This window comes from Elgaria multicarinata, chromosome 7, assembly GCF_023053635.1.
Source record: "Elgaria multicarinata webbii isolate HBS135686 ecotype San Diego chromosome 7, rElgMul1.1.pri, whole genome shotgun sequence".
Lineage (NCBI taxonomy): Eukaryota > Metazoa > Chordata > Lepidosauria > Squamata > Anguidae > Elgaria > Elgaria multicarinata.
The window spans coordinates 113220944-113237528 of record NC_086177.1 but is presented as its reverse complement, the minus strand read 5'-3'; the positions used below and the strand labels follow the sequence as shown (position 1 = coordinate 113237528).

At 45.0% G+C, this 16585-nt stretch overlaps 1 protein-coding gene across 5 annotated transcripts in view; it reads right to left on the bottom strand.

The window, feature by feature from the left end:
- Nucleotides 1-16585, bottom strand: part of EEF1D (eukaryotic translation elongation factor 1 delta) — a 39125-nt gene that overhangs the window by 15879 nt on the left and 6661 nt on the right. For 2 of the 5 annotated variants that reach the window (XM_063131201.1, XM_063131203.1), the window contains exons 1-2: nt 14607-15895; nt 12579-12702 (exon numbers count right to left, since the gene is read on the bottom strand). In XM_063131201.1, coding sequence (XP_062987271.1) covers nt 12579-12702; nt 14607-15880 — 1398 coding nt within the window. In that variant the 5' untranslated portion in view covers nt 15881-15895. Of the gene's footprint in view, nt 1-6745; nt 6818-12578; nt 12703-14606; nt 15896-16585 lie in introns of those variants that run through there. The other 3 variants (XM_063131199.1, XM_063131200.1, XM_063131204.1) reach the window with 3 other exon arrangements.

The window sequence follows — 16585 nt, the reverse complement described above, 5'->3', positions numbered from 1 at the left end:
CGTTGCATGTAAGGAAAAGTTGGCAACAGGCTGGGACAGGTCTGTAGTATTTATGCGCATGGCTGCAATACAGTTTAGAAGAAGCTGTCATTCAATATTTAGGACAAGGAAATGTGAAAGAAGCACACAGGAAAACCATAGAGAATTCCAATGTTCAAAAAAGCTTTGGGTGAGCGAAAGCAACCTGCAACTACCAGAACATTTTAAAAGCGACAGGGGAGATATGACTGACTGTGGGATTAATCTGTGGCAGGTAAGCTGAGGACAATTACCTTATAGTGAAAATTTTAAGAGCACTGAACCCAGTAGATACATAATTTCAGGCTCCATGTCAGAGGCAGTTTAAACATTACAAAGGAGTAAGGAACACAGATGCCCAAGGGAGTCACTTTTCTAATCTCCTTCCTCCTTGCTTCAGCAACACAAAGCGGCAATTTCAGATCAAGCCCATGGTGGGCCTGTTCAGACAACACGGTAAGCCATGGTTAGGCCGCTAACCCTTTTGCAACAAATGGTTAGTGAGCATGTTTAAACCGTGGTTATGTAGCCACCATGGTTAGGAATGGTTCATACAACACACACAAAGTCATAGTTTACATGACATGCTAAGTCACAATATTTAGCTCAAAATGCTTAACCACCACGGTTTAGTGTGTCATCTCAACAGGGTCTGTAAGATGTGACTCACCCCTGTCCCCTCCCTGTTGACAGTTCTCTAACTACATAATCTAGTCATCCACTTAAAAAGGCATATGCTCATTTAATACACCACATATGCAGAAAATGCGGTATTTTTGAACAGAAGTGCTACAGCCAATCAAAGCAAAGCAAAACAAAAACTACCCCAACCAATTATATTAAATGGGACATTGATAAAAGTGTAGAGCCTCGTGTGGTGCAGAGTGGTAAGCGGCAGTTACTGCAGCCGAAACTCTCCCCACGGCCTGAGTTCGATCCCAGCAGAAGCTGGTTCTCAGGCAGCCGGCTCAGGTCGACTCAGCCTTCCATCCTTCCGAGGTCGGTAAAATGAGTACCCAGCTAGCTGGGGGAAAGGTAATAACAGCCGGGGAAGGCAATGGCAAACCACCCCACTACAAAGTCTGCCAAGAAAACTACACTAGAGGCCTTCAAGAGGCAGCTGGACAACCATCTGTCAGGGATGCTTTAGGGTGGATTCCTGCATTGAGCAGGGGGTTGGACTCGATGGCCTTAAAGGCCCCTTCCAACTCTACTGTTCTATGATTCTAAGAAAACGTCAGCGAAAGCAGGCGTCCCTCTAGGAGTCAGCAATGACTCAAGTGCTTGCACGAGAGGTTCTTTTCCTTTCCTTTCCTGATAAAAATGTGCATGTTTTGACACCAGTGACTTTCAATTCCTCTCTCATATTCCCCACCTATTTGCCAAGTGACAAAGTGTCATGGGGGGAAATCCGGACCTCTGGATTTGGATCCAGATTGGAAGAGGTCCAGATCGATCTGGAGCGGTTCGGACCTGGTCCAGAAGGTCCGGATCGGGATCCAGAGCGGATCAGGGGGTTCCTGCACAGCCCTAGTGTAAAAGTCTCCAGTATGTACCCTTGAAACTGCAAGATAGCAAACATGATTTCTGTCTCAGCGTCTTGGCACACCACAGTCTTCTGTCTCTCATGAAGGCACTCAGCAACACCTGCCAGCCTTTCCAAGAACTGCTCCCCTTTACTGGAAAACGTTCGTTCACCTTTCCCATCCCAAAAGCACCTCTGAGCAGGACCAGGGAGGCTTGAGGTTACTAATTGCCTCATTATAGCCCTCACTCATGCTCTCCACTCTTCAAAAGGAATACGATAGCTCTTGGTCTCTTCTACATTATTAAGTCTCTTTTGCAGATTCACAATAGTTTGCATCCAAGTGGTATTCACATAACAGCAGAGAGCAGTGTTACTATGCTCTCTGCATAGAGAGCAGTTTGGGGTGCTCTTGGATCCAGAACTGTCACTTGGGGCACAGGTGAACTCAGTGGCAAAGAGCACCTTTTATCAGCTTAGGCTGATATACCAACTACACCCTTATCTGGACAGAGATAGCCTAGCTACAGTTATCCATGCTCTGATAACCTCTCGTTTGGATTACTGCAATGCGTTATACGTGGGGCTGCCTTTGAAAACGGTCCGAAAACTTCAACTGGTACAAAACAGGGCAGCACACTTACTGACGAGACCACATTACACCAGTCCTTTTCCAGCTTCATTGGCTGGCAGTCCAGGTCCGGGCCCGATTCAAAGTGCTGGTATTAACATTTAAAGCCCTAAACGGCTTGAGGCCAGGCTATCTGAAGGAACGCCTCCTCCCATATGTACCTGCCCGGACCGTAAGGTTATCCTCAGGGGTCCTTCTCCGCGAGCCCCAGCCAAAGGAAGTGAGACAGGTGGCTACCAGGAGGAGGGCCTTCTCTGCTGTGGCACCCCGGCTGTGGAATGAGCTCCCTAAGGAGGTACGCTTGGCATCTACATTATATGCTTTTAGATGCCAGGTGAAGACCTTTTTATTCTCCCAGCAATTTAACAGTCTATATATAAATTTTATCTTGGTGTTTAAAATTTGTAATTTTGCATTGCTGCTGTTTTTATCCGGTTGAGCTTTTATATTGTATTTTATATTATGGTTTTATACTTTGAATGTTTTTAATTTTTGTGAACCACCCAGAGAGCTCCGGCTATTAGGCGGTATAGAAATGTAATAAATAAATAAATAAATAGAATGCATTCTACCTATGCGACAAACTAAGGTCAACATTCATGTCGACCCCCCCCCCCTTTCCAGCTTAAATCCCTTTCCTCACTCAGGAGTTAAAGTGAAGATAGAGGATGTGTGCACACCCCTCTTTGCACCAATCTGTGCGACGTGGCAGATTGCTTTTAGTTCAGGGGATCTGTTAAATGTGACTCTACCACATGTAGCTGCTCGTAGACAAACAATTAACTCAACACAAACATCATCTTAGGACACGAGAGTCCTATCGTGAGATAGTAGGCACAGTCATTATTTTTCAAGAACTGATCTCTGAGAACAAGTTTGTCTTTTCTTTTTTACTTACTGTATTCTAAATATTAACTTACTCTATAACTAGTAATCCAAGAAGGTGGATATATAAATAGATCAAAACATGGTATATGTTCATAATCAAATCAAGGCTTATTACTAAGAGCAAAATAATAATTAAAGGATCTTTTCTTCTAAATTCAAGCCAAAAAAAGGAGTTTTCCGTGAGATGTCTATGGCAACTAGAAGATTTTCTAATACTTTTTAGGCAGTTTTAGACACATCCAGTTATTTACTTACAGAGTTATTTATGTTTCCTCTTAAGACCCAAGTACGACAAATCAGAGATACTATCTAAATCAAACGGATACAGAGATACTATCTAAATCAAAACTATATCTCAACAAGACCGTAAAATCCAGACCAAGATACGTAGCTATATGATCCTACGGTCAACATTTTGAATGCCATAACATATGACAGACATCTGAGTGACAAGTGAGAAGGTTCCATTTTATTTATGATCTTGGGTCTCTTCCTTATTTGATCACATTTCTACCTGGCCTTGTTCTATGGCTCTTGTTGTATTTAACCTAATAGCAGTGTGCCCTTTTGGTTTGCATCCTCCTGCACGGGCATTCTAGCTTGTCAGATATTTGTATACAAGAATACCAAGTGCCCAGTTATCTATTATGTACATTCTAGCACAGGCGCCTCTGAAACAAGATAGGTTCGAGCAGAGTCACAAAGCTCTATGCCCAGAGAAATGCATCTGTTATGTATGCAGGAGCTGTGTCGGCTTGGGCACTGACACAGTGTTATTGGAATTTAATGCAGACCTCTAAAGAGTCTACAACGTCTGAGAGGCCATAGGGCATTTTAGGGTGCTGGACAAGACCTTGGAGGCATGCGCTCCAAGCATGGATGGGAAGAATATGTTAGCTCCAATTCTCCCTGTGGGTGGCATGGAAGGAACTGCACCGGCTGCGTCAATGAGGTTGAGCACGCGGCCCAGGAAAGGGGGTAAAGGGGGCATTCCAGCGGGTGGGGGAGTGGGAGATTGGAGAGGCCAGGATATGAGCTATCCCCAAGGCACCTCCAGCCTCCTCCCCTCCTCCGACAAAATGCACCAGCTAAATAGGCAAAAAAAAGCCCATCTAACGAAAATGCAGAGTGGAAGGAATAGGGAAGCGACGATCACCTCCACTGCTTCTCCCACTCTGCAGTGGATGCTTATAAGCCTCCGAGATTGGAGGCTTACAAGCACCAAAGGTGGAAATAATAGGACTGAGTCCCTAGATACTTAGATATGTCAAGTTGAGGAACTTGACATATACTTAGATATGTCAAGTTCACAGATATGTCAATATGCGACAGTGAAAGTGGGGTGGTGATGACTTTCTTCTGAAAAAAAAACAGCTGAGGAGAATTTTTTTGTCTTGCTGCTTCAACTGAACAATTCTCCTTCTGGGAAAGAATAGGGAAATTACCCCTGCACCCAGAAGTGCATTAATACCAAAGTGAGATCTGCCTTCTTAAACAACTTCTTGCAGCAGTACCTAAGATACCAAATGTTCCAAGAGCATGCTGCTGAAGCGAAGCAAGCTTGGCCCTACGAGTCTGCACGGCAACCAGATTCTCTTCAGAGGAAGCGCAAATGACTTAAAACAAAAAACAGGTTGCCCTTGCTTGTGTGAAGCCAGCCGAAGTTAACCGCAGCAGCATTTGAGTTAAAACTGAATGCCAAACCGGCTCAGATCACTAGAAACAGGGTGGAAAATAATATGAAGCAAAATAATGGGAAGTTCTAATACAGCCTTCCTCAACCTGGGGCGCTCCAGATGTGTTGGACTACAACTCCCAGAATGCCCCAGCCAGCTCTGCTGGCTGGGGCATCCTGGGAGATGCAGTCCAACACATCTGGAGCGCCACAGGTTCAGGAAGGCTGTCCTAATAGGAAGCTAACTGGATAAAGATGTCTGTCCAGAATACGTTAGCTCACACAAGCATGCTCCTGTGGACAGGTCAGTTATTTTCCCTATGGTGTTCCATTAGTTTGCAGGAGTTAATCAAATGGGAAGCATTTAAGAAAACAGAGAGAAAAGTTTCATGCCACACTTTGCCGGGTTGTCCCAGTTCAGATGGCAGGTGGAGAACTGCACGCTTCAATCCTCCCCATGTTACTAAATCCCTACACGTTGCTAGCATGTCAAAAAGAAACAGTATTACACTTCTCCAGGTGATGTTGTTGTTTTTTTAACCTGGGAGTTGCACCCAAGCGTGCAGCCTCCCACCTGCCCTCTGAAATGCAACCACAAAAGCTGGACCACGCGGCTGCATTCTTCTGGCTTTAAATTAAGAGCTAAAAGTGGAAGGCACCCTGGTGCCATTTAGGATTAGTCTGAAAAAGTGGGGGCAGGATATTAGACATCCCTCTCCGTAATAGGAGACCCCTGATATTACAGAGCTTATCACATCTAATCAGTCTCTCTATAAGAATGGCAATGTGGGTTTTCCACAGAAATGTTTCCTATGGAAATGAAGGTACCCTGTTTCCCCGAAAGTAAGACATCCCCCGAAAATAAGACCTACTTCCAGTTTTGCCTCTAGCTGTAATATAAGGCATCCCCCCGAAAATAAGACCTCTTTTTTTTGTTCAACAATAAATGTGTACCGTATTCTTCCTCATGGAAAAATAAGACATCCCCTGAAAATAAGACCTAGCGCATCTTTGAGAGCAAAAATTAATATAAGACACTGTCTCATTTTCGGGGAAACACGGTAATTTGCACTGGATAATTTACACTAGAAGGTTTTCAGTTTGCACTGGAAAATTTTCAGATACCCCAGAGAGGGATCTAATGTTGCATGTTCATTTTCTTATACTTAGTAAATGAAGCTTTAAAAAGTACTCTATTTTTTTTTTTTTTTGGCTCAATGTTGGTTCAGTCGCTTCTGACTCTTCGTGACTTCATGGACCAGCCCACGCCAGAGCTTTCTGTCGGCCGTCACCACCCCTAGCTCCCCCAAGGTCAGGTCCGTCACCTCCAGAATATCATCCATCCATCTTGCCCTTGGTCGGCCCCTCTTCCTTTTGCCTTCCACTTTCCCTAGCATCAGCCTCTTCTCCAGGGTATCCTGTCTTCTCATTATGTGGCCAAAGTACTTCAGTTTTGCCTTTAATACCATTCCCTCAAGTGAGCAGTCTGGCTTTATAATTGATTGAAATATTTGAAGAAAAAAATAGAGCACACTAATGCAATTTAAATATTATATTAAGTAGAAATGTTAACTGGAACACTTGTAAAAATGTAAAGGCAATCATTGTACTTAAATTTACTTAAATTTAAAGGGCACTGGATTTCAGTGGCACTGAAAACTGTTGACACACTAATAAATTTTAGTAACCCAAAGAACTGTGCATGATACGCTGACAACCACAAATCTACAACTTCGAAATTGCCAAGCTTGCTGAATATTGCATTTGCAATTGGCATCTATTCAGTGTTATTAATGAACTTATGAAATGGAAAATTTTCCATGGGAAAATAAAGCACTGGAAAATTTTCCGCCCCACATCGCTGCGGAAGGAAAGCCACACACGCACAGTCTGCGGGGGGAAATCAATCACAGCAGGAGCAGGGAGGGATGTATCGGTGTGAGATGTGCCACAGCTAGGAAAAATGAATGCAGTTAGCCAGCTGGTGAGAGAGCGCCCAGGTACTCACTCCGGCCAGCGACTTCTGGATATTCTCCCTGGCTCTGGCAATGTCGCGTAGGATCGTGCTGGCTCCGTTCTCCTGCAAACAGTGCAGAAAGAACCAAGTGTTGTTGTTTTTTAAAGATACAGACAGATACAGGAGAAATTACTGCGCGTGGATCACATGAAAGGAGGGAAAGTGTTTAACTGTGTACATCAGCTAGCCATGAAAAAAGCTGCAACTGTAAAAATCTAGCTGCTGAATGCAATGGCTACGCTGTCAGCAGCTTCATCCAAACTGTTGTGTTTTTCTGGGCGGGGGGGGGGGTCGGAATACCTTCTAGGATGGGAGGGTCCAGGCATCAGTTACTAGGATACTCCAACTGCCCACCAAATTCTGCATCAGACAGGTGGGTATAGCAATTCATGACACAACCGACCCCATCTACGCTCATGTTTTTGTCCATACAAGGTGCTCATGTAAACTTTGAATTAGTGCTACCTGTCCCAAATGCAAGTATATAGGGTGGGTGATAAAGCTGAGAAACCAAACCAAACAAATCAAATTTGACAAAAAGTTCTGGCAAGTGTAGCAATATCAGTGATTAGCATATCCTGCATTAAGATGAGATAAATTCTGCAGTCCAAATTATGCGAATACAGTACATGTGATTATTTTGAACAAGATTCTAGGCTGGATCCAGAACTGTCACTCTGCAGACAGAAGCAGTTCCATCAGCAGAACCAGGAGGGTAGCTGTTTCCCCCACCTCTCACGCACCAGCAAGATCTGGTCTGAACAGATTTTAGGGCAACGCAAGGGGTTTCAAGGGGAGGAAAAAGAATGAAAGTCCCATCGTGCGAGCAGACACCTACCAGCAAAACGTTGGGATTTAAACCTTTGCTTCCACATTCCAAGATTGGAAAAAGCAAAAAAAACAAAAAACCAAGACGCTCTCGCTTCAAATATTAGAGCAGTAGAGTGGAAAATAAAGCAGGGAAGGCAAGCAGATTGGGGTCAAGAGATGTGGGATGTGGAAGCCATGATGAGGACAAAGTTGCAGAAATCGGTAACGCCACGACCCTCATGAGCTACTGCTCACATATTGCCAAGCAATATTCTGCGCCACTATGCAGATTGGGAATTTATTTTTTAATGTGGGATTTTTCAGGATGCCAAATTGTGTGGGATAGTGCATTCTTCACTTCAGAGGCATGAACAAATGCTCTCGTGTCGACCTGCTACTGCATTTGACCATCACAGGGACTGTATCTCTTGGTATAATGACTGTTGAAAACTATGAAATCCCCAATGGTGGAAAATTACAGTGTAAGGGGCTATGGCATGCATCTGACTATCTCTCTCTCTCTCTCTCTCTCTCTCTCTCTCTCTCTCTCTCTCTCTCTCACACACACACACACACACACACGTACACTGTGGCCTTAGCTAGACCTAAGGTTTATCCCAGGGTCGTCCCTGCCTGCTCCTGGGATATCCTGTGTGTCATTTACATGAACAGGGATAACCCCGGGACGAACCCAGGATAAACCTTAGGTCTAGCTAAGGCCTCAGACACTGGAGATCAGTATGCATCAAATCCTATATAAGTGTCTTCCTGAACTTGACACCTTTGGTGCAGGTGTGTTTTGGGGTTTTTTGTTTTGGATTAGGAGTTACACTTCACTCTTGCACTCAAGGATTACATACATAGACCCTCAATCAGCTCTTAGAACAATCGAAACTGCAGGATAGCCCTGTTAATACTGTTAGCACCTTTCTGTCTGTCCAGCCAATCAGGGCTCAGGATTAGAACTTTATGAGTAATGTTGAAAATGCTGGGATCCCTCTACGTTCAGGGATAGTACAAACTGCACCAAGGAATCCCTGTGCTTGGGGGTTGGATGATGTTGCTCTCATACTAAGGGGAAAGGGTAGAGCAACGTTATATGTCAGGGGTGGGCAGGAAGGAGATCTCCAGATGTTTTGGACTTCAACTCCCAGCAATCCTGGCTATTGCGCATGCTGTTAAGGGCTTCTGGGAGTTCACGTCCAACACCTGAAGATCTACCTTCTGCTCACCCCTGCTACGTGACACATCCACACTCTTGGGAGGCAATGAATGGTGGATGCTGAAGGCATCCCTCTCAAGCCAGTTTATGAACTGCCCTTCAGCCTCTGATCCATTCTTTGAATGCGTCGCCTGGAAAGCACCAGCTTAATCCTTATTGGCATGTTTTTGTCCATACAAGGTGCTCATGTCTTTCTAACGTCTTTCTAAAGTGACATGCTTTCAGGATGTTGACCAGTTAGCAAGCTTAAGGAAGACTCTTATAACTTGGTAGGTCGGAAGTATGGCAACTTTCCTTACTAAAGAGGCAGTTTTCAGAGTAAAGCTGGGAAGCTGACTAGCTGAACGCTGCTTAATTTCCCCTTTGCCAAAGTAAATGAAGTGAACCTCTTTCAGGTCTTTGTAAACATATGAGCAATTGCTTGAGGGAGGACATTTCTTGTTCCTACAAGAAACACAAATGTACCTTTCCTTTTCATCAAACCCAGGTGAGGCAGTGGCTGTTCTGAACCAGTGCCTGAGCACGGTAATAGACTGGATGAGGGCTAACAGAGACTCAATCCAGACAAGACGGAGGTACTGTTAGCAGGTGGTTCATCTGTCCGGTGAGGTGATGTTTGCCCTGTCCTGGACGGGGTTGCACTCTCCCTAAAGGATCGGGTCCGTAGTTTGGGGGCGCTCTTGGATCCAGAACTGTCACTTGGGGCACAGGTGAACTCAGTGGCAAAGAGCACCTTTTATCAACTTAGGCTGATATACCAACTACGCCCTTATCTGGACAGAGATAGCCCAGCTACAGTGATCCATGCTCTAATAACCTCTCGTTTGGATTACTGCAATGCGTTATACGTGGGGCTGCCTTTGAAAACGGTCCGGAAACTTCAACTGGTACAAAACAGGGCAGCACGCTTACTAACAGGGACTGGCCGGCGAGACCACATCACGCCAGTCCTTTCCCAGCTTCATTGGCTGCCAGTCCAGGTCCGGGCCTGATTCAAAGTGCTGGTATTAACATTTAAAGCCCTAAACGGCTTGTGGCCAGGCTATCTGAAGGAATGCCTCCTCCCGTTTGTACCTGCCTAGACCCTAAGGTCATCCTCAGGGGTCCTTCTCCGCGAGCCCCTGCCAAAGGAAGTGAGGCAGGTGGCTACCAGGAGCAGGGCCTCCTCTGCTGTGGCACCCTGGCTGTGGAATGAGCTCCCTAAGGAGGTTCGGTTGGCACTTACATGATATGCTTTTAGACCCTTTTTATTCTCCCAGCATTTTAACCGTCTATAAATAAATTTTAACTCGGTGTTTTAAATTTGTAATTTTTCATTGTTGCTGTTTTTATCTGGTTGAGCTTTTATATTGTATTTTATATTATGGTTTTATACTGTTGGTTTTATACTTTGAATAGTTTTAATTTTTGTGAACCGCCCAGAGAGCTCCGGCTATTGGGTGGTACAGAAATGTAATAAATAGCGGAATGAGCCCAGCAGCTACTATTCAGGCAATAAACAGAAAGCCCTGCAGCTTAAGACATTGTTAGATTAGCAGCCCTTTCTCATTTTTATACAATGCATGTGCACCATCCTAGTCACTACATACAAATTATTCTAACCTGGGGAAGGAAATAACTGGCAGAAATTCTGATGGCACAGAAGCATGCTTCATGCAAGAAACAATCCCTATTGTTGCAAAACTCCATAGTACTGCTTGTGTCCTCAGGCGGAGTCAGATTTTTTATTTCAACCTGGGCTAATCCGGAGACTATCCCACCAGTGTCATTAGGGAGCAGCCCTCTCACACCTTTGTAAGCTTGGGAGAAAGCAAAATAAATGCCCTGCATATAAAATCAAAGCAGCTTTGAGGTAAAAGCCTCTGAGAGAAAAGTGTTGTTGCTTATTGAACACTGTTTTTCATGGCTAGCAAAAGGCAGGTGTGTGTGTGTATGTGTGTGTGTGTGTGTGTGTGTGTGTGTGTGAAGAACTAGCCTCACCTCCTCCCTTTTTGTTCAGGGTCTATAAGAGGGTCAACATTAACCTTTCTGGAACCTGCAGTTTATGCGCAAGGTCACTTGGAGAGACCAAAACTTTGCTCCCTGATTTTTAGCCATCTTCACCACACAACCTTTGAAAAAACACTTAACACTATTAAATCCAGCATCCCCTCTCTATATTCAAAAACAAGGGGGATTTGCTTTTCTCTCACACATTGCAGTCCTCCCACAGTAAGCTGGAGGACTTCAGAACTGCTAAAGTCAAATAGCAGCTGCATTCAAATGTAACACAAAAGCAAGGTTTAACATCTGGAGAAGGTGTCATGACCGGCCTCTCCTTCCTTCGCATACAAACGAAGAAACCTGAAGCTTCCTGTTGACATTGGTAACAAGCCAGTTTTGAGTTTGGTCTCAATATCGTGAACAATTGTTTGTACAAACCCACAATTAAACCAGGAAATCAAACCACTGCTGGATCCTGGTTTGATACCCTGTTCTGAACAAATCAGTTTCTCATATTCAGAGAAAGTGGGAAACTATGGTTTGTTATAAACTGCAACCAGAAGTCTGAAGTTCCCTCCCCCTGCACACAAAGGAAATGGGGAGGGAAGTGTGTGAGCCCCAAACATCGCTATGAGGTGTTCTCAAAAAGCTAAACCATGCTTTAGCATGACATTTGGAAGTGCCTCCATTTTCCTCATCAATAGCCCACAAGATGCTTTTTAATACATATAATTCCACCTTGTCCATCACATTCCCAAGGAATTATTTAAAAGTCCGAAGAACACAAATGGAGATCCGTGGCAGAAGTGGCAATGAATCTGGAATGGGGATGAGGTAGGAAAGCATTATTATTTTTTTGGTAATAAGCTGAGAACAACAGCTGTTCGGAAATTACAGCAACCCTTCAGAGAAAGTTAGCAACTTACAAGTGATTTCTAGATTTTAGAAATGGAAGCTACACAAAGTTGCCTGGCGCACCATACTGGACAGGTAGAAGAATACCAGGAAGGGTTGGAGAGGAGAAGACAAATGGCCCCACTTCTCCCTAGTTAACTAAGAACTGGTGATTGAGTTGGCTTCCCCCACCCAACCACCCCATCTATTTTCCTCTTTGTTTCACATCATTTAGATCATAAACCTCCGGGCATGGATTGTCCTGTTGATAGTACATAAGCTGCTCTGGAGAAGAGTGGGATAAGAATTTTTTAAATTAATATATAAAGGTGGAGATCACACACACTACATCACCTCCACCATAGCCAAAATGCTCTTCTTCCCCCCAGAATTCAGCAGGGAAGGAAGATGCCTTCTCCCTCTCAATGCAATCCACCCCCAGAGCTCTTGTGTTCCAGAACAGAGTCCTAGAGCGATGAGCTACGTTGTACGGGGAGCGGGGAGGCAGGGAGAGGGTCATGAATAACGCTGATGCCCTATTAACACTGGATACACTCTACCCAAGGCATTCTTTTGCAGACATTACAGCCAGCTGTAAGCCAGCTGCTGAACACCAGTAATGCCGGGGGCAAAACAACGGGTGGGTGGGTGCCTGTTGTCTTCTGGCCCAGATCTTGGGCTCCCTGGGCCATCTGGTTAGCCACTCTGGGAAGCAGAATGCTGGATGCGAAGGGATCTTTGTTTTGATCCTGCAAGGTTCCTCTTGCGTTCAGCAGTCATTGGGTTGAGATCCTGCTTGGAGATGACTCAAACATACAGGTTCAAGAGTCTCCACTCCCCGGCGACCTACTCCAGAAACACGTTGGGCTGTAAATGACCTGTTTTCCAAGCCAAAGAAGGATGCTAGTGCCTTACCTGCTGGCTAGAAGGGCTGCGGACGGGACCGTTCATCTGCTCATAGTATTTCTTCTCAGCATCATCGTATTTGAACTTGTCAAACCAGATCTTCTCGTGCATGAGGAAGCTGGCTGCCATTTTTCTGTAAAGGGGGGGAAGACTAAATAAATACCTAGGACTAACTCAGCTCAGTAGCGAGGACCAGGTCAAATAGGACATCTCCCCTCCCATCAGGACCACACCCAGGAACAACTCAATGCTTTCCCCCACCACCCCCAGAAATAAAGGCTTATATAAATGGAATGGAACCCATGGCCTAGGGAGACTTTGGGCTCTCCCACCCTAGAGGCCTTCAAGAGGCAGCTGGACAGCCATCTGTTGGGTATGCTTTAAGGTGGATTCCTGCATTGAGCAGGGGGTTGGACTAGAAGGCTTTAGAGGCCCCTTCCAACTCTACTCTTCTAGGATTGTATGGAAGGCTCCGATCAAGAACGTAGTGCTCACTCGTTTGGATCTGGCCTGCATTTTACATCACAGAGCAAGAAAGGCAAGCGCTCTTTTCAGTTACTTTTGAAATCCAATTTAACTAACCTCAAGACAAACATTAAGGCTCCTGAAAAATCTATATTCTCCACAACACAACCACCAGTTACAAGAATTTGCCACGAAGAAACTGCACCATGCAAAGAAACAACCGTTCCCTGACATTGCCTGCTCCTACCTAGAATGGCAGAGTACATATCCCAAGTCAAAAAGGGTAGCTGTGACTCTGGAACTACAGGTAGCATGCGCCACCTGAATGCGCCACGTCAATGACGCTGCATGACTGGTTTTAATTTCAACTCTTATGGAAGAAAAGGAGTGCTGTGGAAGCATTTTAAACCAGCCTGTCCAGGCCAGCACCTCCCTTGCTCAGTAAAATGCAAAAACCACCAGCAGGGTGAATTTCACTGAACAGTAACTTGACAGGTCCCACACGATTTATTCCTTTTGTGGGGGCCTTCGAACCGGTACATGACTTGTCTGGCAGCAACGAGAAAAGGTGTTCCCAACACCAGATGGGAAGTAAAAGCATTCATAAACTGATGTGAGAATTTTGGAGGTGGCAGGGGAATTCATAATCAAAGGCAGTTAGATTGCTTTCTCTTCACAAGCATAGGAACAGGAGGTACAAAACACAGCAGGTAACTACTTGGTTACTTTCAGGCAGGAGGAGCATAGAAAAGGATCACAGAATAAAGGATTAAGAGGGGAAGAGAACCTGACACGAAGCATCAGCATTTGGAATATGTTGTTGAGAAACCTAGGTTTTTGGGGGGTGGAGGTAGCATAACACTAATTTTAAAAGCACCTTTCAGAGATATCTGCTTTGTTTTATTCCACTCAGATAAATATCCACAAACTTTCGAGATCTACATATTCGCCCCCTCAAAGCACCTCCAGACCTTTGCCAAGCAGCATTTTGGACTATAGTTCTTCTAGAAATAGCTCCACTGTTTGGGATAGCCAGAAAAGGACTGATACAGCATCGTATCAAGAAATCGTTTCTAGTGTTTCTTTGGTCTCTCAGACCAAGCACAACCTTGCAACTCTCACTCAGAATAGGCAAATGAGGAGTAGATATACTGTGCAGAGAAGTATGCTCTATATGTAATTAAGGAAATTACTTTCCTAATCCACGTTAATTAACTGGGAGGCCGCTGCCTGAAGAGAAGGTCACCAATTACCCTAAAAAAATGATCAATAAAAATTGAGGTAGTAACCTCTTTCCAAATCCCTTGCATTCTCCAAAATGAATGGGCATTTAGAAGCTTAAATACTACAGAGCACTACTAATTACAACCCAGAAGGACAAATTATTAAAACATCTCCTCCACGCTAATCCTGGCAGCAACTAAAGGAACATGGACTTGTATTCTGGGCTACTGACATTTCCCTACAGGGGATGGACACACGCACACACAACGTTTTTACATGCAGAAGGTATTCCAGCTCTACCTGGCCCATTAGGTTTGAGAAAGTTACCCCAGAACAAACTTTTCCTACTTAGTGTTAGGCTCTGGTGCGCTTGAAGCCCGGGCAGCAGGCTGCGATGGCTTTGCTAGCATCGTTTCAGACATTCTGCTGCTCTCTTGCTTGTTGTTCCCCAACTTGGAGGCTTTGGAAGCGTAGTACTGTGCTTCAGCGTTATCATACGCAGGTTTGTTGAACCATGAAGACTCACTGTCCTTGTGCATGAAATACCAGGCAGGTGGAGAGTGTGCGGCATCTTGGGGTACGGTAGCCGAAGTGGTGGATTTATTATTCCCCCTCTTGCCTGCTGTCGGCTTCCCTGTGCTACGGCTCTTTTTGTCTTTCCGGCTCCTCTTTGAGGACTCTGGCCGCCCGCGTTCCTGCAACCTCACCTTTCCTGGCGGGTGTCCGTCAAACATGTTTGCATAGAAGTATCTCTCCGCATCGTCATAGAGAGGTTTCTCCAGCCACACCTCTGAGATTAGGGCCCGTAAACTAGACATCTGAGGCTTGCCATTCACTGTCTGGTTTGAAGCATCAGACAGACTTGGGGAGGCCAACAAAGCACTAGTATGAGCTGCAATATTTAGGGACTGGGCTGGCGTCGAAGGGGTAGGCAGGGCAGTCACATAGCCTTCATCTGGAGTGTTCTGCCCAACGCTGCTGTGCAGTGGCACAGATGGGAGCTCAAGGAACTGTGGTAGACTCACCAATTGAGATCTTTCAACAAATGTCTTCTCAGCGTCGTCAAAGTTGAACTTGTTGATCCAAACGTCTTGAATGATGTGGTGGCAGGCCATCAAGCTGCCATGGCTGCAGTGTAAGATGGCCGGGTTTTCCCGTGGCCTAACACCACTTTGGAAGAACTCTGTTTCTAACCAGGGCACCAATGCAGACTGCTCAGCAGCCTGGAGCATCTCAGAAGCTGCCTGTGATGATGCTTCAGCAAGTTTCTTTCTGTAGGCAGTTTCCGCCTGGTCAAAGAGAGGCTTCTCAAACCATACACGGTCAGCTAATAACCCGGCCAGGACAAAATCTGCTTTCAGGACCTTAGCCTTTGTTTTGGGCATACACCTTCTTCGTTTTGGTTCCTTCTCATTTTTTGCCCTCCAGAGGTCTTCTTTCAGCTCTTCCTCAGCAGGCTCTTCATGGCAGAAACCATTCACCGCCACCAGCTCTTGGCAGGTCCTACCAGCAGAAGCTGCTAGGGTTGCTTCCCGTTCATAGTGAAGCCTCTCTGCCTCATCATACTTGTACTTGTCCGTCCAGACCTTTTCCGTTGGATAAAGCAGCTTTCTTGTCCTCATCTTCCAAATGGGTGGCAGCATTAAGAGACAAACATAATAATACAGATGCAGAAATAACTAAGACATACAAGTGGCAGGCAGCAGGCATTACCAATTACATGTATGCATGGCCATACTCAAATTAATGGGGTTCTGAGTTCCTAAGTCTTTGTGTTCTATGCACAGCTTGTGCTAGTTTTGAAAACTGCTTTAAACCAGTTCCTTCAGAAGGCTCTGCCCATAAGGTTGTATTTTACATATTGTTTGGCTCCAATGAAAAGGGAGAACCAAAATGTTTTACCCAATGTAATAAATTCAGCAGTGTGAATGCGGACCACAACCAGTCAGGGCATCCTTCTCCATCCTAGTTACCTCCAGATGTTTCAGACTTTATCTTCCATCAGCCCCAATCAGCATGACCAAGGGCCAGGAATGTTGGAAGTTGTGGTATAGAACATCTCGAGGGCACCAGATTGTGGAAGGCTGAGCAATAGGAGGATCTGGGATATGGCTTGCACCCTCTGTTTTTAGGAAAACCTGGTTCACTCGAATATATGGAAAGCCATCAGACTCAAAAACAGGGAGAAGTTAGATCATGTGATTATCTTATTTTGGGCCAGTGTTTGTGGGGTTAGTTGAAGAACCCAGAAAGAGTTAACAGCTGTATCTTGAAGTTCAAATATTGTCTAGAACATCAACAGCCGTAAGTCGTAAACCAAGCCAAAA